The 23,215-nt window shown below is 41.2% G+C and overlaps 2 protein-coding genes across 4 annotated transcripts in view; one reads left to right on the forward strand and one right to left on the reverse strand.

Annotated features, from left to right (window-relative positions):
• dusp3a (dual specificity phosphatase 3a) overlaps positions 1 to 4,062 on the reverse strand; it is a 40,466-nt gene extending 36,404 nt beyond the window's left edge. Inside the window, exon 1 of the mRNA XM_043675041.2 lies at positions 3,888 to 4,062. The gene's annotated coding sequence lies outside the window, so the exon portion shown is untranslated. The remainder of the gene's footprint in view (positions 1 to 3,887) is intronic.
• Positions 4,063 to 4,116: 54 nt separating this feature from the next.
• LOC122539890 (ras-related protein Rab-18-like) overlaps positions 4,117 to 23,215 on the forward strand; it is a 62,947-nt gene continuing 43,848 nt past the window's right edge. For 2 of the 3 annotated variants that reach the window (XR_015752490.1, XM_087977848.1), the window contains exons 1-5: positions 4,117 to 4,325; positions 16,858 to 16,913; positions 17,024 to 17,085; positions 20,167 to 20,239; positions 22,938 to 23,056. Coding sequence is in view for 2 of the 3 variants with exons in the window: in XM_087977848.1 (XP_087833974.1) it covers positions 4,258 to 4,325; positions 16,858 to 16,913; positions 17,024 to 17,085; positions 20,167 to 20,239; positions 22,938 to 23,056 (378 nt within the window). In the remaining variant the exon portion in view is untranslated. The remainder of the gene's footprint in view (positions 4,326 to 16,857; positions 16,914 to 17,023; positions 17,086 to 20,166; positions 20,240 to 22,937; positions 23,057 to 23,215) is intronic. The other variant, XM_043675039.2, reaches the window with a different exon arrangement.

A 23,215-nucleotide genomic window follows, 5' to 3' on the forward strand; every position in this document is an offset into this window, starting at 1 on the left:
AGCACTTACAGCACTGTGGATGTATCAATGCCACATGGAGCTAAGGCTCATCTGAGGGAGTTAGTGGACTGCAAATTTCAGTTCATTTTCTAGTTGGGGTTTGATACCACCATGCATGCTAAATAACTATCTTGAAAAGTTGAAAGTGAAGCAAGAGAAGTGAATGGCAGATGTGCCCAACGTAGATGGTGTGAGAATGTAAGATGGAAATGTGAACAGTTCTGAAGAGGGGTCGCTGGACTTAAAACACAAACTCTATTTTTTCTCCACAGATGCTGCCAGTCCGGCTGAGTTTCTCCAGAAGTTTTTGTTTTGGTTCAGAAAAACCAATACCTGCAAATTCCCCTCCAAGCCACATGCCTTCCTGACTTGGAATGATGTTGCCGTTCTTTCACTGTCACTGGATCAAACTTCTGGAACTGTTGCTGTAGCTCCACTGAAAGGACGTTCGTGGTTCAATTGCGTCATCACCATCTTCTCGAAGGTGATTAGGAATAGGTAACAAATGCTGGCTCCATCCATAATGCCTAAATCCCAGGAAAGCGTAAAAATCTGACTGGTGCTCAGCTAACTCTTATATTTAGCAAATGCAATTTAACGCGCTGTCTTCCAATTTCTGTTCTGAATTCTGAAAATAGTTTTGAGCCTGGATACAGCAATCTTCTCAGCATGGTACATTACTATCTTCTAAAAGGACGACATTCTCCAAGGCACATTACTTTGCCTGACACCCAACATGGGTTTGATATTTTCCCTGCCTTTACCGATGGGTTCTACTTTTTACACCCAGGATGAATTTCTTTTCTTTCACATATGCATCCATTCCCTCCTTTGTTCAATCTTTCCATATTCCCCATCTCTTTCTCCATTCAGGATCTTTGCAAAGTTTGTATAATTTTTGGAAACATTTCTGAATTCACAATTATGGTCCCCAGACAGTATTGCTTCCCTTAAGAAAAAATGCACGTCCTACATCTTAGCCACAAATATTTGATAAGAACATTAATTACTTTGGAAATTCAGTCACTTTTGTTACGTAGGCATAAAGTTGCAATGAATTTACACATAGAAGGTTCTCACAAACAATGACCAAAACAAATTAACAGTTAATCTGTTGTCTGGTTGAGGGAGGAATATTTCTTGTTTCACCTCAATCAGTGCTAATGGATCAGTTATACTCACCAATGATGCTTCAACAGGGCTATTGTAGTAGTGGTAGTGTTCCTATTCTAAATCAGAAGATCAAAAGTCACATGACACCAAGTTATAGTCCCAACAGGTTCATTTGAAACCTCAAGCTTTCGGAAAGCTGCCCCTTCGTCAGGTCCACCCACTGAGTAAAAAAAAACTATTCTCATCTTGGATCTAATTGTGCCCCTGGTTCTAAAATCTCCAACAAGGAGAAACAGCTTATCTGCATCTACCCTGTTTGTTCCTTGAAGTATTTTGTAAGTTTCAATGAAATCAGCTTGCATTCTTCCAAACTCGAGAGAATGAAGGCCCAGTTGCCCAGTCTTGCTTCTCACCATCCTGGGTGTATGTCTGAACCTTTGTTGCATTCCTTTTATAATAATAAAATCTTTCCTGAGAGAAGGAAACCAGATACCCAACATGGGTTTGATATTAGTAATCCAGGTGCGTTCTAACTAAGCTCTTATACAATTAAAGCAAGAATTCATTACTCCTGTGAACAAATCCTCTTGCAATAAAGATTAACAATGCTGTAATAACTTGCTGCACCTCTATGTTAGCCTTCAGTGACTTATTGACAAGGACATCTAGGTCCCTTTGTACAGCTATACTTTCCAATCTCTTACTGTTTAAGAAATACTCTGCAAATCTGTTTCTTCTACCAACGTCAATCACCTCACATTCTTCCACATTATATTCCATTTGCCATTCACTACACCTGTCCAAATCCTCCAGCAGCCCATTTCACATCTCCCTCCAACATACAAAGCTGAATGGGAATGTTTCATTTACAGATTTTAATATACAACAAACTTTGTTTTAATTGGGACCCTTTGAACCAGCACTCTTGACAAACTGGCAAAAAATTATAAAGCTCAAATAGCATGAAGTTTACTAAAAAAAAAGTTTACTGTATTACATTTGATCCCTAACTTTAAATAATTGACAACAAAAACAAAAATTGCTGGGTAAACTCAGCAGATCTGGCAGAGAAAGCTTTCTGCCCACAGATGCTGCCTGACCTGCTCCAATTTCCCAGCAAGTTCTGTTTTAGTTCCCGATTTCCAGCATCTGCAGTTCTTTGGTTTTCATTGTCTTTAGTAGATATTTCCAATCAACCTGTTCAGAAATGTTATTAAAAACCTTTTGGAACTTGAACCTAGACCTCTTGGCTCAGAAGTAAAGACACTCCCCCACAAGAATCCTTTCCTTCTTTGGTTTTCAGTTGTTGTGCTGTCACTGTCACTATGTCCTTTTTGGCATCACTGGCTAAGCCATCCCTAATTGCGCAGAGAGTAGGTAAGCACAAGGACAGCAGATTTCCCTCCCAAAAGGATATTAGTGAATCAAGTGGGTTTATAATTGATGAGGATGGTTACAATCCAAATTTTTATTGATTGCATTGAGGTAACACCAACTGCAATGGGATTTAAACCAATGTTCCCAGTACATTATCCTAGTACATCTAGATTCCTAGCCCAGTGATACCACCACTGTACCATCACAAGCCCACCTTCTATGGTTTTAAATCATTAATACATATTTCAAACAGCTGGACCCCAAGTACTGATGCTTGGAGTAATCAACAACTTAATTAAATAATGTACATTAAGTTTGACTCAAATTTGTGTTAGCTGTAAGAAACTTTCAATTGTACTCATTTTGGAATTTATTTAATATATCACGGCAAAAAAAGGTTAAAGTCACCATGTAAAATATTTGATTGGATACACGCGTGTTTTTACTGGGGGTGGTTAAAAAAAAGTCTCTGAAGTTGGTGGTGGCAAGGTGCTCAGAGTGTGATAAGACCTCTGGGTACAGAGAGAAATCTTGAAATCACCATAGTTCCAGAGGAACGTAGGGCGTCATACACAGAGTTCTGGTGGTGATTTAACCTAAAGGTCACCAAGCCTCAAGCGAGAGGCGAGGTTGAGAAGTTGGAGCTTGAATAATAATCTGAAGGTGTCATACTGTAATGCAAATCGGCAGTCCAACCGGCTGAACTGCCAAAACCATTTTATTCCGTAATGATAATAATTAATGAGCGATTTCATTCTTGTCGTTTGCGATTACCTGAATCATTTAGCTAGATTATTTTTGGCGTAACTCTCCACTAGTTTAGTAAGATATAATTTTCCAAATAAACATTCCTCTTCTTGCAAGTGATATCCCTGTACTGAATTGTAGGTGTGGAGACCCTGTATCTTTCCGGTCACATGCTCTTTACAGCAGGAAATCTTCCTGTTTCTGACATGACATCACAACGTACTCAGTGAATCGGAGATTACAAAGTTTAACATATTTTAAATCTGTTACACAAAATTGAGTTGGATGGCAACATTATCTTTAAATTTAGTAAACTTAGGAAAATTGCAAACAAATTGAGTCTTTCTAACAGACTCCCAGCCCTCCAATATTCTCTGCGATAGCCCCTTTGCTAAGTAAGAAAAATAAAGTTCCTGCCCTCCTCTTAGAAGGAAAACCAACCTTTAACAATTTATATATTGCAAAAATAAAACTGATGCCAAAATACACGCCTACCGCGAGGATTATGGATTGCCACACAATATTTCTTCAAAAATAACTTGGTGCGAGCCTTAACGAGTCTGAATTGCAATTGAAAGCAATACTTCAATTTAAAAACACGGACTGTATATTAAAGACTCACAGCAAACAACTTTTTTTAAAAGTATTACTTTTAGTTGCTATCCAGAATTCTGCTGCCCGCGAGTTTCACAACTGGCAATTTAATAAGTCCATGAACAGGTTTGAGAAATGATCAACAACAAAAAAAAACAGAAATTGCTCGAAAAGCTCCATAGGTCTGGTGGCATCTGTGCAGAGAAATCAGGGTTAATGTTTGTTGTCGGGTGACCCTTCCTCAGAATGACCATTGTTTTCAGACTGGGAATGCTGCTGCCCTGAAAGGTTAAAAGGGACGTGGGAAGAAATTGCGCGACTGCGTCAGCCCACGCTGCAACATCTATGTAAGGAGGGAAAGTAACAATTGGGTGATCAGCTGACGCGGCGTCTTTGTTCTTTTGGAATCCTGAAACATTCGGGACAATGGAAGAGGGAATTCTCGCTACATTGAAGATTCTGATCATTGGGGAAAGTGGAGTGGGCAAGTCCAGGTAAGAGGCAACACACAACGTGTCAGGTTTTGGCTCCCTGCAATTCACTGGCGACTGGTCTAGCCACTCGACGTGGAAGGCTAGGAAGGCGTCAATCCGCCTGAACAATTATTACATTTTTAGAACTAAAACAAAAATCTCTATAGTATTTAAAAATTGAAATTAATAATCCATCTGATTTACAGAAGTATATTTGATTTATGGTATTACCGTTGTTATATAACGTTTTTAGATTCGGTTTGGGGTAATGGCTGCCTGGCGTGTTCTCGAAATGCTACGATTTGCCCAATTTTACTTGTTTATCCTGAATCAATTTAAATCCGAATTACCTTTTGAAATCAGTGTCAGGAGAGTGGGAGGCATTGCCGAGGCGATTGTGAGAATTCGAAACGAATATGTTCCCAGCAAGAACAGGGGTGGGACTTTTGGTTTTGAGGCCCCCCCGCTCGTCCAGAAACGCAAGGTTTTTATTTTTTTATAAAGAAAGGGCCTTTGACAGATTGAGAGAGCTTAAAGCTGAGAGAACTGCATAAAGAGAAGGAATTTAATTAGTAAATAAATTAAGAAACCAAAGAGATGGTGTCAAAACATGCTGAAAGCAAAATCAAAGAAAATCCCCAAGATGTTTTGCAGAGAGTGGGACAATTTATTTTCTTCACAATTTTTATAGGATGTGGGTGTCTCTGGCAATTTACCCATTCCCAATTGCCCTTGAACTGTGTCACCTATTTAAGAGGACAGTTAAAGATCAGTCATGTGATTCCAGAGTCACATGTAGGCTGGACTGAGTGACTGTTTCAGTGCTGTCTGGTGTTCCCTTGAGGAGACAGAACAGTTCATCAACTTCACCAACATCATCTATCCTGACCTCAAGATCACCTGGACCATCTCCAACACTTCGCTTCCCTTCCTGGACCTGTCTGTCTCTGGATGCGGCAAATAACTTAACACGGATGGATATCTATTTCAACCCCACCAACATCCACAGCTACCTTGACTACATCGCCTCCCACCCCCTCTCCTGTAAAAATGCGATCTCTTACTCCCAATTCTTCCATCTTCACCGTCTATGCTCCCAGGAGGAGCAATTCAACCAGGACATTCCAGATGTCCTTTTATTTCAAGGACTGCAATTTCTCCTCCCACATGATCAACAATGCCCTCTATCACAACGCCTTTACTTCCCGCACCTCTGCCCTTGAACCAACCCCCACAACTGCAACAACGATAGAATCCTTTGGTCCTCGCATTCCACCCCAGGAATCTCCAGATACAGTTCATCATCGTCTGCCATTTTTGACACCTACAGTAGACCCCACCACCAAAAATATTTCCCCCCCTCCTCCCATCTGCGTTCCACAGAGACCATTCCCTCTGTGACTCCTGCGTTAGGTTTGGAAAGGCAAGGACTGATTCGGGATAGTCAACATGGCTTTGTGCGGGGGAAATCATGTCTCACAAACTTGACTGAGTTTTTTGAAGAAGTAACAAAGAAGATTGATGAGGGCAGAGCAGTAGATGTGATCTATATGGACTTCAGTAAGGCGTTTGGCAAAGTTAGATCTCATGGAATACAGGGAAAACTAGCCATTTGGATACAGGACTGGCTCAAAGGTAGAAGGGTTGTTTTTTAGATTGGAGGCCTGTGATCAGTGGAATGCCACTGGGCTCTCTACTTTTTGTCATTTACGTAAATGATTTGGATGCGAGCATAAGAGCTACAGTTCGTAAAAGTTTGCAGATGACACCAAAATTGGAGTGTAGTGGACAGCGAAGAAGGTTACCTCCGATTACAACAGGATCAGTATCAGATGGGCCAACGGGCTGAGAAGTGGCAGATGGAGTTTAATTCAGATAAATGCGAGGTGCTGCATTTTGGGAAAGAAAATCTTAGCAGGACTTATACACTTAATGGTAAGGTCCTAGAGAGTATTGCTGAACAAAGAGACCTTGGAGTGCAGGTTCATTGCTCCTTGAAAGTGGAGTCGCAGGTAGATAGGATAGTGAAGAAGGTGTTTTGTATGCTTTCCTTTATTGGTCAGAGTATGGAGTACAGGAGTTGGGAGGTCATGTTGTGGCTGTACAGGACATTGGTTAGGCCACTGTTGGAATATTGCGTGCAAATCTGGTCTCCTTCTTCCTATCGGAAAGATGTTGTGAAACTTGAAAGGGTTCAGAAAAGATTTACAAGGACGTTGCCAGGGTTGGAGGATCTGAGCTACAGGGAGAGGCTGAACAAGCTGGGGCTGTTTTCCCTGGAGCGTCGGAGGCTGAGGGGTGACCTTATAGAGGTTTACAAAATTGAGAGGCATGGATAAGATAAATAGACAAAGTCTTTCTTTTCCCTGGGGTCGGGGAGTCCAGAACTAGTGGGCATAAGTTTAGAGTGAGAGGGGAAAGATATAAAAGGGGCAACTGTTTCACGCAGAGGGTGGTACGTGTATGGAATGAGCTGCCAGAGGATGTTGTGGAGGCTGGTACAATTGCAACATTTAAGAGGCATTTGGATGGGTACATGAATAGGAAGTGTTTGGAGGGATATGGGCCGGGTGCTGGCAGATGGGACTAGATTGGGTTGGGATATCTGGTTGGCATGGACGGGTTCGACCGAAGGGCCTGTTTCCATGCTGTACATCTGACTCTATGACTCTGAGGTCCATGCCTGCCACTGATTCACCCTCCTCACTTGGCATGTTCCCTTGGTATAAAAAACCTGCGCACTCGCCTCCTCCCACGGCCCCCCCCCCCCACCCCTCCCCCCACCTCCTTCCAAGGCATGAAAGGATCATTTCAAATCCAGCAGAGATTTTCCTGCCCATCCACCTTCACCTTATTTACTGCATCCATTGCTCTCACAGTGCTCTCCTCTACATCGGCGAGACTGAGTGCCAACTTGCACAGTGGTTCAGGGAATATCTCTGGTTCACATGCACCAAACAACCCTGCCATCCTGTAACCAACCACTTCAAAACCACTTGCCAACTGGAGGAAGAACACCTCCTCTTCCACCCGGGACTCTACAACCACATGGCATCAAAATGACTTCAGTTTCCAAATCGCCCTCCCCCTTCCCCCCCCCCCCCCCATTTCAGATCCAACCCTCCAACTCGGCAGTGCCCTCTTGACCTGTCCTACCTGTCCATCTTCCATCTCACCCATCTGCCTTCCCCACTGATCTATCACAATTGCCTCCTTTCTACATTCATCTATCGCTTTCCCATCTACCTCAGCCCCAGCTGCACCCTTACCCTCTTATTTATCTCTCAGCCCCCTTCCCCTCCACATTCCTGATGAAGGGCTCATGCGCGAAACGTCGACTCTCCTGCTCCTCGGATGCTGCCTGACCTGTTGTGTGTTTTCCAGTGCCACGCTTTTTGACTCTGACTGTCCAGTATCTGCAGTCATAGAGTCATGGAAACAGACCCTTCGGTCGAACCCGTCCATGCCAACCAGATATCCCAACCCAATCTAGTCCCAGCTGCCAGCAGCCGGCCCGTATCCCTCCAAAGTCCTTCCTATTCATATACCCATCCAAATGAATCTTAAATGTTGCAATTGTATCAGCCTTCACCACTTCCTCTGGCAGCTCATTCCATACATGTACCATCCTCTGTGTGAAGAAGTTGCCCCTTAGGTCTCTTTTATATCTTTCCCTCTCACCCTAAACCTATGCCTCTAATTCTGGACTCCCCGACCCCAGGGAAAAGACTTTGTCTCATTTTCTGTTGGGTAAACCTGACAGGATTCCTGAAGGGCATGAGTGAGACAGATGGATTTGTATAACGGTTACTGATATTTGTCAGTGAGACTAATTTATATAATTCAATATTTTATGAATTTGATTTGAATTCCGCCAGCTGCCTTGGTGAGATTTTGGCTACTATTCCCAGAGTGTTTAGCCTTGATCTCTGGGTTGTTAGGCCAATGACTTTACTACTATGTCATCACCTCCCTAGCTTGAGATCTCAACATGTACCTTTTATGTGGAGGAAGCCTTAGACATGGTTCTTTGTCGGTGTTTGGTGTCTGCTTCTCAAAAGAGGGGGTTGATGTTGACATTGTAGTTGACATCAGGAGTGTGAACTAATGGATGGGATAAGCCCTAAGAAGAGGTGATAGGGCCAATCAATGAGGCAAATGTGTTTAATGCAATCAATATAGATTTTAGCAAAACTTTTGACAAGACCCCGTGCGTCTGACTGGTCAGAAAACTTAAGAGCTATGGGATCCAACAGCAAGTGACAAGTTGATTCTAGCATTGGTTTGAAGGAAGGAAAAAGGTTGCTGAATGCGTCTTGCGAAGGTTGTTTCTGATGTGGTTTGGCAGACGTAAGTACAGGCAGTCTTGTTTTTCATGCTACAGATTGGTGCTTGAGACTCATGTAGGGGATGCGATTTTAAAAGTTTGCAGGCGATACAAAAATGGGTGTGTGATTGTGAGGAAGATGGCTGCAAGTTGCTGAACAATTTCAATAGACTAGTCAGCTGGGCGAATGTGTCAACTGAAATTCGGTCTGACGAAGTGAGAGAAGGCAAACTAAGCGAAGAAATAAACAATAAATGGATGAGTACTAAGAAGTGTAGAGAGACAGAGACCTTGGGAGTACACATTCATAATCCCTGAAGACAGCAGAACAGGTAGATGAGGCCAGTCAAGAAAGGTACATTACGTACTTTTTCTTTCACTGAGGACAACCATCTCCAGCAAGGATGCTATGGTAGAAGTATGTAAAACATGAATTGGGCTATAGCTCAGGTAGGAGTACAGAGTGCATTTGCTACCATGGTCCATCTAGGTTGCAAGAAGTCCTTCATGAGTTACAGCAGTGTATCGTGTAGATAGTAAGCATTACTGCTGTTGTGCACTGATGTTGAAGGGAGTGAATGTTAAGGATGGGGTCAAGAGTGTGCTGCTGGAAAAACACAGCAGGTCAGGCAGCATCCGAGGAGCAGGAGAATTGACGGTTCAGGCAAAAACCCTTCATCAGGAATAAGCATTAAGGATGGGGCGTCAGTCAAGTGGACTTGTTTGCCTTGGATGTTGTAAAGCTTCTTGTATTGTTGGTGTTGTAAGTGCAGGGTATTCCATGACAGTCCTGAAATGTGCCTTGTAGATTACAGACAGCTTGGAGATATAGATGAGTTATTCGCCACAAAATTCTTAGCTCTGACTGGCTCACTCCTGTAGTCACAATACTTTATATGGATGGTCCAGTTCAGTTTCTGGTCAATGGTCACTCCCTGGATGTTGGGAGTGGGGAATTCAGGAATGGTTGGGTTTCCTTTTTAATGGAGACAGCTGTTACCCGGCACTTTTTTAGCTCAAATGTTACTTGCCACTTGTTACGCTCAGCTTGAATGTTGTCCATATCTTGCTCTCTATGAACAATCTTCAGGATCTGAGAATTCACCAATTGTGCTGAACATTGTGCAATCATCAGTGAATAGTCCCACTTCATACCTTATTAAGAAGAATGGTTGAACCTAGGATACTACTACTTCAAAAATGGAGAGCATATAATAATGTCTCTGAAGAGATTAATATTAAGAAAAATCCACTTTGGAAACCACTGGAGGAAATCCTCAGAGACTGTCATGAATTACTTTCAAATTCATTCAAATTTCTGTCTCTGGGTCCTCCTCTTGCCTACACCCCTGGGTGCTGCTAACTTTCCAACTTGGGGTCTTCCTCTTGCTCTCTCCTTTTATCACCAAAACAAAACAATTTTGCTCCAAAGTCTTAATTCATTTGTCCAGACAGATCCTCTAGCTACCAAACACCTTCACCTCCCACCCATGTAATTTGCAATTATCTTCCATTGTAGAAGCATTCTATCATCATGTACAGCACATGGACTGCAGCGCTTCCAGAAGGCAGCTCGCCACCACCTCAAGGGCAATTAGAGACAGACAATAAATGCTGGCCAGCCAGTGACAGCCACGTCCCACAAGTGAATAAAGCAAAAAATAAGCCATGTTTTTGTGGAAGTGGGTCAAGTGTGGCATGAACTTCCTGAGGAAGTGGTGGATGTGGCTATAATTACAATATTTAAAAAGGATAAGTATATGAATAGGAAAGATTTGAAAGGATATGGGCCAGGACCAAGCAGGTGGGACTAGTTTAGTTTGGGATCATGTTTGGCATGGATTAGTTGGATCAAAAGGTCTGTTTCCATGCTGTATGACTCTGAGAGTTATTGTTTTTTGAATCTGAAGACACTTGCCCATTTACCCTTAGTCTTCGCCACTGCTAGCAACTTCCCTAAATCTCCAAAATGACAGGTACAACAACAAATCAAAAAGATGATTGGAATGTTCGCCTTTGTTGTCAGAGTGTAGGATATAAAGGGAAGATAGTTTTGCTGTAATTATCCAAAGCTGTGATTAGACCACATCTGGAATATTGTGTATAGCTCTGAGCAGCACAGTTTGGAAGGGACTATGATGTGGAGGAGCCAGTGTTGGACTGGGGTGAACAAAGTTTACAAATCACACAACACCAGGTTATAGTCCAACAGGTTTATTTAGAGGCACTAGCTTTCGAAGTGCCGCTCCTTCATCAAGTGGTTGTGAAGCAGGACCATAAGATGCAGAATTTTATAGTGAAATATTAGTCTCATTGCAAGTAAAATTATATATTTAACAAATCTAGATTGTTGTTAAGTCTTTCATCTTTTAGAATGGGTTGCAAGTTTTGGTTTATTAATATGTAAATCCCAGAACTACTTTTAAGTCACATTCCTGAGATAACTTAAGGTTTTATTAAAAAAAAGTGACAGCTCAGACAATGCATTAAAAGTGTGAAGTCAGAGTCTGTCTGAATCCCAATCTTGAGTCAGACTGATTCTATTTTCAAAGTGAAATTTACAAAATATTATATGGATTGAATGTCTGCAATGACTGCCTACAGGTTGTACCTTTAACGCATTGTCACCTTTAAACACCCTTAATGCATTGTCTGAGCTGAGATGCCACTTTTTTTATATATATAAAACCTTAAGTTATTTTGAGAATATGACTTAAAAGAAGTTCTGGGATTTACATATTAATGATCTGAAACCTGTAACCCATTCTAAAAGATGAAACACTTAACAGCGATCTAGGTTTGTTAAACATATCATTTAACTTGCATGACACTGTAATCTTTTGCTATAAATTCTGTGTCTTATGGTCCTGCTTCACAACCACCTGACGAAGGAGTAGCGTTCCGAAAGCTAGTGCCTCCAAATAAACCTGTTGGACTACGTCCTGGTGTCGTGTGATTTCTGACTGGGAAGGGCCCAGAGTGGCCTTGGAAGTTGTGCAATGTAAATTTGTCAGCAAGGAGAAACTATATAAACTAGGCTTCCAGTTCCAACAATTATAAGGTCAGGGACAATTTAATTAATTTTTGGTTTTTTGAAGGAATGGATTAAATAGAAGCAGAGAGATTTATTTTTGACCTGGCCTGCAGTCTGAATCAAGGAGACATGATCTTAAAATCTGAGCCAGAGAGAAGTTATGAATAAAACACAGAATTCTGGATGCTGGAAATCTGAAACATAAACTGAACTTTCTCGAGAAACTCTGAGGGAGGGTCACTAGATTTGAAGGTCAACTCTGTTTTCTCTCCACAGATGCCGTCAGATCTGCTGAGTTTCTCCAACTATTTCTATGATATGAAATTGTATTGTAACTGAGATTGTATTTCTTGAGACAATGGGTAGTAGACCAGTAGAATCTCTCAGAAATGAGTAAATGCTAGCTGAGTTACTAATTGTAAATTCAAGTTTAGATTTTTGCTAGTGATTTAGTATATCAGGATCTGGAATCAAAGCAGCTAGATGGGAGTTAAGATATACGTCATCATGATCTTGCTGCATGCGGAACAGGAATGTGGTCCTAAATGCTTTCAGAATTCTCAATCGTTTCTTCATAGATGCAACTCCACATCACTAACAACTTTTCCATTACTTTGTCTTGCCTCTTCTACAAAGTACATGCTACTTAAAAATGTCTCGATAGAAAATGAAATTATTATTATTATGAAATGCAACAAATACCATTGTGTTTGCTCTCATTTCATGGAATATAGGGAGAACTAGCCATTTGGATACAGAACTGGTTCAAAGGTAGAAGACAGAGGGTGCTGGTGGAGGGATGTTTTTCAGACTGGAGGCCTGTAACCAGTGGAGTGCCACGAGGATCAGTGTTGGGTCCTCAACTTTTTGACATTTACATAAATGATTTGGATACGAGCATAAGAGCTACAGTTAGTAAGTTTGCAGATGACACCAAAATTGGAGGTGTAGTGGACAGTGAAGAGGGTTACCTCAGATTACAACAAGATCTTGACCAGATGGGCCAATGAGCTGAGGTGTGGCAGATGGAGATTAATTCTGATAAATGTGAGATGCTGCATTTTGAAAAGCAAATCTTAGCAGGACTTATAGACTTAATGGTAAGGTCCAAGGGAGTATTGCTGAACAAAGAGACCTTGGAGTGCAGGTTCATAGCTCCTTGAAAGTGGAGTCGCAGGTAGATAGAATAGTGAAGAAGGCATTTGGTATGCTTTCCTTTATTGGTCAGAATATTGAGTACAGGAGTTGGGAGGTCATGTTGCGGCTGTACAGGACATTGGTTAGGCCACTGTTGGAATATTGCGTGCAGTTCTGGTCTCCTTCCTATCGGAAAGATGCTGTGAAACTGGAAAGGGTTCAGAAAAGATTTACAAGGATGTTGCCAGGGTTGGAAGATCTGAGCTACAGGGAGAGGCTGAACAGGCTGGGGCTGTTTTCCCTGGAGCGTCGGAAGCTGAGGGGTGACCTTATGGAGGTTGACAAAATTATGAGGGGCATGAATAAGGTAAATAGGCAAAGTCTTTTCCCTGGGGTCGGGGAGTCCATAACTAGAGGGCATAGGTTTAGGGTGAGAGGGGTAAGATATAAAAGAGACCTACGATGCAACTTTCTCACAGAGTGGTATGTGTATGGAATGAGCTGCCAGAGGATGTGGTGGAGGCTGGTACAATTGCAACATTTAAGAAGCATTTGGATGGGTATATGAATAGGAAGTGTTTAGAGGGATATGGGCCAGGTGCTGGCAGGTGGGACTAGATTGGGTTGGGATATCTGGTCGGCATGGACGAATTGGACCGAAGGGTCTGTTTCCATGCTGTACATCTCTATTTTAAAGAAACTCTACCTGGATGACCCAACCAGACCTATTCTCTAATCTGGAAGAAAGAGTGTGGTTTGGAGAATGGGGAGAGGGGGGTATATTTGAAAATAAATCCTACCCTCGCCGAACAACTGGTTTTCTTTCAGTTTCCTAAACAAGCTTGTGGTAGCTGAAATATTATAGTGAACTCTGTCTGAATATTGTGTTGAAATCCGCAGTGGTAAATTATGAAATTGGACTTGACAAATCTGGTACTTCATGTGTACCGAGGGAAAAGAAAATGACCATAAAATGTGGTTTTGTAGTTTTAGCAACCCTACATGTTCAGTAGTGAATATGCCACTCCTACTTAGTTTGGCCTACATACAATTCTCCTTCCACACTCTGAGGTTGACCAAATGTGGTCAGTAAACGGGAACAACAACTAATTCTATCCTATATTTCTGTTAACATGTGAAGGGCAAACAGAAAAATAAACATGTTGTCAGGAATCCAAAGTAACAATAGTTTAAAGTTGTAGAAATGTATCTTCAAAGAACTAAGTGATGTGTAACATTGAAATTACTGAAATTCTTAACTTGTCAGAATCCCAGACGAGGAGCATTTGTTTCGGTTGTAACTTTTGATTTCCGTGGAGCTATTTTTAGCATCTTGCTTTGCACTATACCAAACAGCATCTAATATTTATTTCCTAAAAAAATGTTGCCAGTCTCACATTGTTTCTGCACACTTTGTATCTAAACAGGGACAGGATGTGTTGTTCCAGATTAAACACTGGTTGGAGTGCAACTGTCAAACAACATTTTTAACTCCAAGTACAGAATTTGTGCACAGTATTTGGTGAGCAAGTGCATAGAATACTAGGATTTATACCGTTGTTTTTTAAAAAAAGTAATGTTAACTTGGATTTTGCACTAAATTAACTTTTTTTTAAAAAACTCAAGTCAAAGGAAGAATTGAACAAATGCTTATAATGGATGTTGAAGGCACCTATAGCAACAAACTTGTTTTATGAAATTGATTCTAGTAAGTGCCCAGTGCATGAAGTGCTCAGATCTGTTAAAGGGTGGCAGTGGAAAGTGAGCATCTTCCATTAATTTATTGGCTCTTTTGGTCAATAGATCTAATCTGCATTTAAAGCTCTGGTATATTTTCCAAGCTGACCTCTTTGATTCAGTGGTAACACTCTCTCACTTCCAAGTCACAGAGCACAGGGTCAAATTCCATTTTAAAGACTTGAACATACATTTCAGTGCATTGTGCAGGGACAGCTGAACTATCAGCTGCATTCCTTGACTGGATGTTAAACTGATGTTTTGTCTTCATTTACATGCATAATTGCATGTAAAAGGCCTTCAAACGCTCACCTGAAAAAAGTGCTCAATAATTCTCCAGGGTCCTGGCCAATAATGAATGCTCAGCTATCAGGTTATTTATCTCTGCCTTTTATGGGACTCTCCCAAATGCTAAAGCTGTGGTAACAAGTTGTAAATTCAGCTTGATGCCAGCTGGGTAACAGTAGATTTGCATCAATTAGGCCAGGATCCTTGAGTTGAATGAAGGGAAGACAGCCAGGACTCTGCCACATGGTGGGATGCACTCCATACAATTGAATAGCCCATACCTTCTCGGCTTGTATAGAAAGATCAGTGGCTATGGAACTGTACAGCAAAGGAATTAGTGCGTTCAGGAAGGAATACTTGAAAGATGTAATTAAAAAGGGGAATGTTGAATTTTCACTTTATCTGATACCTTTTGCTGATATATTCTTGAATTTCACTTTGTGCAAATGATTCTTTAAGCCTTCCATTTTCTCAGGAGCATCTGGTTGATATGAACATTGTCCAGGGATTCCCAGCATTCCACTCTTACTTCTGAAATACTGTATTGCACGTTTTAGTAAGTTGTTCAATGATTGTGGAGACTTTATTACATTGCGATTCAATGATGGGCAAAACAAACATGGGCAATCTTTTGGTTGGCCTAGGGATCTATAAGGTGCTGTCTAAGGTACAACATTCCTCATCTGAAACCTGCATATTAGTCAATGTAAAGGATAGGTTTATACTAGATCTGCAGAACATTGTAAAGTTGAAGGGAACCCTATTTGTGCTAATTCTTTGTAGGGCATTTGATGTAGTGTCCCATGTGACAGCATGATAAAGCCAGTAGGGTACCTAGTCAAATCTATCTGGTGCAGATTCTGGTTCTAAGAATCATATAAAGGTAGATGTAACAACTGTGAATTGTGGCAAGATTGTTCACTGTTGCACATTCTCTTTGAATATATTCATTGTCGGCTATAGCCTTAGATTGTTGGTTTCAAGTATTTCTGGAAGTGTTATTTTCTCAGTCAGTGATTACTGTGGTGTTCACTTAGCGTTATTTTCTTTCTGATTGTGCCGTATTGTGATATTAGGGTCATGTGTGGTTAAAGATGCAGATTGGCAAATAGTGAAGTTAACCACCTAATTATGAGCTCATGTCTTGGGAGGAGATTCCTATTGGGTTATGTCTCATAGTCAGTAAACCATTGAGACATGTTATTGTATCGTTTGTGCATGGTACGAAGGTCCAAGACTCCAACTTGACTCTGATCACTTGAAGCATGACATGCTATTAGAAACATAGTATAATATTAACCCAGATACTTATACATGTGAATTTGCAGTTATCTGTAATAAATATCTGGTGGATCTTTCAACAGACCACACAATCCACGCTGAGTTTCTTAGTAGCAATGGATAACATAGGCATTGCCTCATCGGGAATGTACTTTGCTGGGGAAAGAATCCACATTTGTCCCTAATGTCCACCCAGTGAGAGCCCAAACCTTTGATATCAGTTGCTTGGCCATAAACGGGTGACTTGCTGTGGAGAGAAATAATCTCAAGGTGATGTGCACTAGAAACTCATCTTTGCATGCTTTCACTTTAATATATGATTCTTCCAGTTTTGCAAAATTCCAAAGCATAACTCTAATGTTTGACCAGCTAGCCTGACTTGCAGCACCAACCTGCCCTAGCTTCCATTGATGATTCCATTTTTTGCAATGACAGTTCTTGAAGGCATTGCTCCAATCAGTGCAGCGGTCTGACTTAGACAAAAGCAGTTGTTCAAAGCTGTGCAATTTATAACTTAAGTTTCCATCTGTGCCCAGTTCTACTTGTGGGAATAGCACTGGTAGGTGGAGGTCTCCAAACATTGACTTCCAGAGGTAATTGGGATATGCTCTTATAGAAACACAGCAAGGTCAGAGAGTTGGTGTAGTTTGATTTTTTGAAATTGATGCTTAAGTGTGCTACTGGTTTTAAAAGAAATTGCAGCAATACCTTTTTATATACAGAACTAAAAATCTCTTTTTATATTTTAGCCTTCTACTAAGGTTCACAGATGACACATTTGACTCTGAAATTGGTTCAACCATTGGTGAGGTTAAACTGTTTTTTTTACATATTCTATAATATCTGAGGATGTTGAAAAATCACATTTTTCCATGTGCATGTATTGATTTGATTCTTTGCAAACTTTTCTTTTAGGGGTTGACTTTAAAGTGAAAACCATGAAGTTTAATGACAACAGTATTAAGCTTGCAATCTGGGTAAGTCCATTAAATACAGCTTGCAAACAGTGGCTAGCATCTTGAATTAAGGCTGAATGTAATGCCTGGTTTTTGAATTCTTCACTTTTCAAATCTTTGAAACACATGCCAATGGCCTATTATCTACAGTTATTTTTAGACAGTGGAATGTGGAGTGGAAGGAAACTTCAAATGATAAATAATATTTATAGATTAAAATGGACACATCTTTTTTTAATTCTCTTGTGGGATGTGGGTGTCACTGGCTGGCCAGCATTTATCTCTAGTTGCTGTTGAGAAGGTGATGGTGAGCTGCCTTATTGAACTCTGCAGTCCATGTGCTGTAGGTAGAGCCACAATACTGTTAGGGAATTCAAGGATTTTGACCCAGCAAGGGTGAAGGAATGGCAAAATGTTTCCAAGTCAAGTGGCGAGTGGCTTGGAGGGAACTTGCAAGTGGTGGCTTTCCCATGTATCTGCTGGCCTTGTCCTTCTAGATAGAAGTGATGGTCTAAGGATCTTAGAATTTCTAAAGTGCATCTTGTAGACAGTACACACTGCTGCGACTGAGCCTTGGTGGTGGCAGACATAGTTGCCTGTGGACTTGGGGCCAGGCAAACAGGCTGCTTTGTCCTTGGTGGACAACTCCAGTTTCATGCGTGTCATTGGAGCTGCACACATCCAGGCAGTAGGGAGTATTCTGTCACATTGCTGACCTGTGCCTTATCGATGATAGACAGACAAGCTTTGGGCAGTCAGAAAGTGAGCCTTTGACCTGCCATTATAGCCACTGCGTTTATATCGTGAGTCCAGTTGAGTTTCGTTCAGTGGTAACCTCCAGGATATTGAGGATAGTGGGTTTCAGTTATGGTAATGCCATCAGATGTCAAGCGGCATTGGTTAAATTTATCTCTAATTGGAAATGTTGATTGCCTGACATTTGTGTGGTACAAATGTTACTTGCCAGTTTATCAGCTTGAGCCTGGATATTATCCAAGTCTTGTTGCATTTGAATTGAAGAGTTGCAAACGGTGCTCACCATGGTGGAATCTTCGGTGAATGTCCCACTTCTGAAGTTATGATGGACGGAAGATCACTGAGGTAGTTGAAGATGGTTCGGCCCAGGACACTGCACTGAGGAATTCCTGCAGCAATGTTTTAGAGCTGAGATGAATGACCTTCTTCAACCATTACCATCTTCTGATGTGCCAGATTTGACTCCAACCAGCGGAGAGTTTGTCTCTGATTCCTGTTGATTGCACTTTTACTAGGGCTCCGTGATGACATACTTGGTCGAATGTGGCTATGACATCAAGAGCTGTCACTCTCCCTCTGGGATTCAGTGCTTCTATCCATGTTTGAATAAAGACTGTAATGAGGTCAGGTGCTGAGTGGCCCTGGCAGAACTCAAACTGGGCACCACTGAGCAGGTGCTGTTTGATTGCACACTTGATGACCCTTTCCATCATTTTACTGATTGGGCGGTGATTGGCCAGATTGGATTTGTCCTGCTTCTTGTGTACAGGATGCACCTGGGCAATTTTCCACATTTTCAGGTAGATGCCAGTGTTGTAATTATACTGGATCAGCTTGGCGAGGGGCAGCACATTCTGGAGCATTCTGTGCGGTTGTGAAAATGATGTCAGGGCCCATATCCTTTGCACTAACCAGTGCCTCCAACAGTTTCTTGATGTCATGTGGAATTAAATTGGTTGAAGATAATTGTGAATGCTTCAGCCTTCCACCAGCATGTTCTTTTAATTGTCCACCACCACTCTTGACTGGACCTTAAATCTGATCTGTTGGTTGTGGGGATTGCTTAGCTCCGTCTAATCACTTGCTGCTACTGATGTTTGGCATGCACATAGTACTGTTTGGTAGATTTAAAAGGGACCTAAGGGGAAGATTTTTCATGCAGAGTGGTGCATGTATGGAATGAGCTGCCAGAGGAAGTGATGGAGGCTGGTACAATTGCAACATTTAAAAGGCATCTGGATGGGTATATGGATAGGAAGGGTTTAGAAGGATATGGGCGATGTGCTGGTAAATGGCGCTAGATTTTTATAGGATATCTGGTCAGCATGGACGAGTTGGACTGAAGTCTGTTTTCTTGCTGTACATCTCTGACTCTTGAGTTGTTATAGCTATGCCTGGTGCTGCTCCTGGAATGGCCTCTTGCACACTCCGTTGGAAAGTTTACTTTTTGTTCTGTTACTTCTGAATAAGCCACTTCAGGTTCGGCTCGGCTCAGAATTGTAGCACCAATCTAGCCTTTGTCGTTTGTGATCGTGAAGGAAATTAAGCCACACTCTGTTTCTATCCGACCGGAAGAAGGAGAAATGTGGTGAAATCAACTAGAAGGATGTGATCATCTCTGCTACTTTAGGTGATGAAATAAGCAATATTCTGGTAGCTAATCATGATCTTACAAGAAGTTTGCACTGCAATGGATAGTGTCCTTACCTCTGGGCCAGAAGCTCTGGGTTCTGTTCCCCTGCCAAGACTTGTTAGCTGCAGAAGGACTGGTTTAATGGACTGATAATCAGTCTGGGTATCCTTCGATCACCTTCCCACTTTTGCAGAAAAGGGAAAAAACAAAGGTGCTTATTCTTAAAAAATGTATCCTAAATATCAAAATCGTGGAACCTTTTCATACCATTTAGTTTCTCCTTGATCTTTCAAGAATCAAACTCTCAGGCTTATCTCTGTAAGCTTACTTTCCTGATTTCTGACTGTCTCACTCTCTTGCCCATTAATAAGGTCCAGAATGGCCCTAATTTGTGAAAACTACAATATCCCCAGGCTTGAATGATCTCAGGCCAATGTATTCTCCACATTTAACTTAAAATGTTTGAATATTTGAAAATCCTACATGATCGTCTTAACATTTAAAATGTATCTCAATGCTGTGAAGAGTACCTTGAAGCTTTTGAGATAATCATTTTGATAGAAGAATGATCTTGGATTAATCCGGACGATCATTAAATGATGCCCTTCTGCCAACATGCTCTATCCATATCTTTTGCTTTATTGTAATTGTTGTTCATTTGCATTGCAGGTTCCTTTAGCCTTACTTTTCAGATTTTATTTTTGCTTTGATAGGACACGGCTGGACAGGAGCGATTCCGGACGTTAACACCAAGTTATTACAGAGGTGCTCAAGGTGTTATTTTGGGTAAGGAGTTTATTGAATTGGAGATTCTGTGTCATTCACAATCCTTCTCTCTTGCAAGATCGGCATGATTGTACAAACCTCTATGATGTTGCAACAGAGTTGACCAAAAAAATATGTTTTGGAACCGAAATGAGCCATTTGTGAAGTGGTTATTGTGCAACAGTTAGTTCAGTGGGCTAATTCCAGCACATGTTGTTAGTACAGTTTCTGCTTTAAGTTTATGGAGAAGACTCATATGTAATATAATTAGAGATCACCGTAAAAGCCTTGTTTTTTTCACCTTCTCCTATGGTGGATTAAACTTGCTCCTGGTTGTCTCTCTCAGAACAGCCTGTGGTGCTCAGGAACCATGATGACGTTAACTTTCGCTTCAGTACATGAGTATTATCCAAGTCTGTTGCATGGTCTAAATTACTTTCTTCAGTTTAGAATGATCTCTAAGTTAAAAGCTGCTGTACGGAGCTTCCCAGACTGTTGGGACTTTGTGATCTGAGCAAGTATTCCTTGTAGCCAGTCTTAAACTCTAGGTAAACTTACCAAGTGGACTGAGAAAGAGTGCTGATGTTTTTTTTTGTTCATGACTGCGTATTGGTTGACCTTGAACTATCTGGTATGTGGTTGCTGGTAGCTCCAACATGACACCATTTGTAAATAGAATATACAGGACAGAATTGGATGAATCAGTCCGACAAATAAAACCCTCATAATATGTAAGAAGCATTTGGATATGCTGTTGCAATGTTGAGGCATACAAAGCTATGGAACTACATTAGTTAGGTGGTTGCTTTTGACCAGCAAAGAGTCTTTCACTGTGCTGTACATCTCTGACTCTGTGCTCTGCTTGAACTTTCTTTTATCCTTTTCATCTTGATTCTATCAGTATAACCTGCTATTCTCATTCTCCCAAATGCATGTCTTGTCTCTATAAATGCACCTGTTAGAGTCAGAGAGATGTACAGCATTGAAACAGGCCCTTTGGTCCAGCCCGTCCATGCCGGCCAGATATCCCAACCCAATCTAGACCCACCTGCCAGCACCCGGCCCATATCCTTCCAAACCCTTCCTATTCATATACCCTCCAAATGCCTCTTTAATGTTGCAATTGTACCAGCCTCCACCACTTCCTCTAGCAGCTCATTCCATACATGTACCATGCTCTGCGTGAAATAGTTGCCCCTTTGGTCTCTTTTATATCTTTCCCCTCTCACCCTAAATCTATGCCCTCTAGTTCTGCACTCCCCCACCCCTGGGGAAAAGACTTTATCGTATCCATGCCCCTCATAATTTTGTCAACCTCTATAAGGTCACCCCTCAGCCTCTGATGCTCCAGGGAAAACAGCCCCAGCCTGTTCAGCCTCTCCCTATAGCTCAAATCCTCCAACTGTGGCAACATCCTTGTAAATCTTTTCTGAACCCTTTCAAGTTTCACAACATCTTTCGGATAGGAATGAGACCAGAATTGCATGCAACATTCCAACTGTGGCCTAACCAATGTCCTGTACAGCCGTAACATGACCTCCCAACTCCTGTACTGCATACTCTGACCAATAAAGGAAAGCATACCAAACGCCTTCTTCACTATCCTATCTACCTCCGACTCCACTTTCAAGGAGCTATGAACCTGCACTCCAAGGTCTCTTTGTTCAGCAACACTCCCTAAAACCTTACCATTTAAGTGTATAAGTCCTGCTAAGACTTGCTTTCCCAAAATGCAGCACCTCACATTTATCTGAATTAAACTCCATCTGCCACCTCTCAGCCCATTGGCCCATCTGATCAAGATCCTGTTGTAATCTGAGGTAACCTTCTTCGCTATCCACTACACCTCCAATTGTATTCACATTAACCAGTGCTGGGAGTTCTCACTACACTCAAGGTAAAGACATTTCTTCTGATTTCTTGGTGACTATCTTTTTGTTGATAGACTCTAGTTTTACTCTTTCCACAAGAGAAAATACTTGCTCAGTGTCTGGTCCATTAAAACCTTTTTTGTTGTTTTTGTATTTTTAAAGACCTCGTAGACCTCAGCCGTTCCTTTTTGTTTGAAGAGTATAAAGACACAGCTGTTCTACTTTGTATTGTATGTCAATTATCCAGCAATTAAATTTGATGCAGGAAGTGGAAGCCTAGTTTTGTTTTACCCATCCTTCTCAATCAGCTGATTAAAATGTTTGACTGAATTATGATGGTACTGTATATCATTATAAGGGAGTTATGACCTGGAGTGCCGTTAAGTTGAATTTTTTTGCTTGTTTCTCAGATGCAATTTTAAGGAAATTCGGTTCACTAACAATACATGATTTGTGCAATGCAAATCTAATAACCTTATTTATTTATTTACAGCAAACATGAATTGGTATTTGGAAAGATTGTGTTAATATTAACTGACCAAAGCAAACTGGTATTTTTGCATCTGGAATTTTGGAGACAAGTTATAAAAGTAAAACATTTCCATTTTTGCAGTCTTTTCTGATTGACTGACTGAGCAATGCAAATTTACAGACACAATTACATAATTTCTGGGCAATGTTTTGAATTATTTATGCTGCAACCTAAGGGCAGCAGCAAATACTGGCTGAACCAATGATACTCTTATTCTGTGAAAAATATAAGTTTAAAGAAAGGTAGCTCAGACATTACGTTTCTGTAGATTGGCTTATAGTAAACTATTGTTCTAAAATGAAGGTGTTTGTTACAGTATATGATGTCACGAGGAGAGAAACCTTTGGAAAGCTCGATAATTGGTTGAATGAATTGGAAACCTTCAGCACAAAGCATGGAATTGTAAAGATGCTTGTTGGCAACAAGATTGATAAGGTAAATCTTTTAAAATATTTTAGAAGCTCAGTGATGCTCAGTTTGGGTGCTGCCAGGACCACTTGGCTCCTGACCTCATTTACAGCCGAGATTCAAACATGGACAAGAATTGAATTGCAGACGTGAAGTCAGACTGATGGCGCTTGACATCAGACCTGC

Source organism: Chiloscyllium plagiosum, unplaced genomic scaffold (assembly GCF_037043375.1).
Source record: "Chiloscyllium plagiosum isolate Xiang-an unplaced genomic scaffold, Cpla_swu_hap1 HiC_scaffold_32, whole genome shotgun sequence".
In the NCBI taxonomy this organism is placed as follows: domain Eukaryota; kingdom Metazoa; phylum Chordata; class Chondrichthyes; order Orectolobiformes; family Hemiscylliidae; genus Chiloscyllium; species Chiloscyllium plagiosum.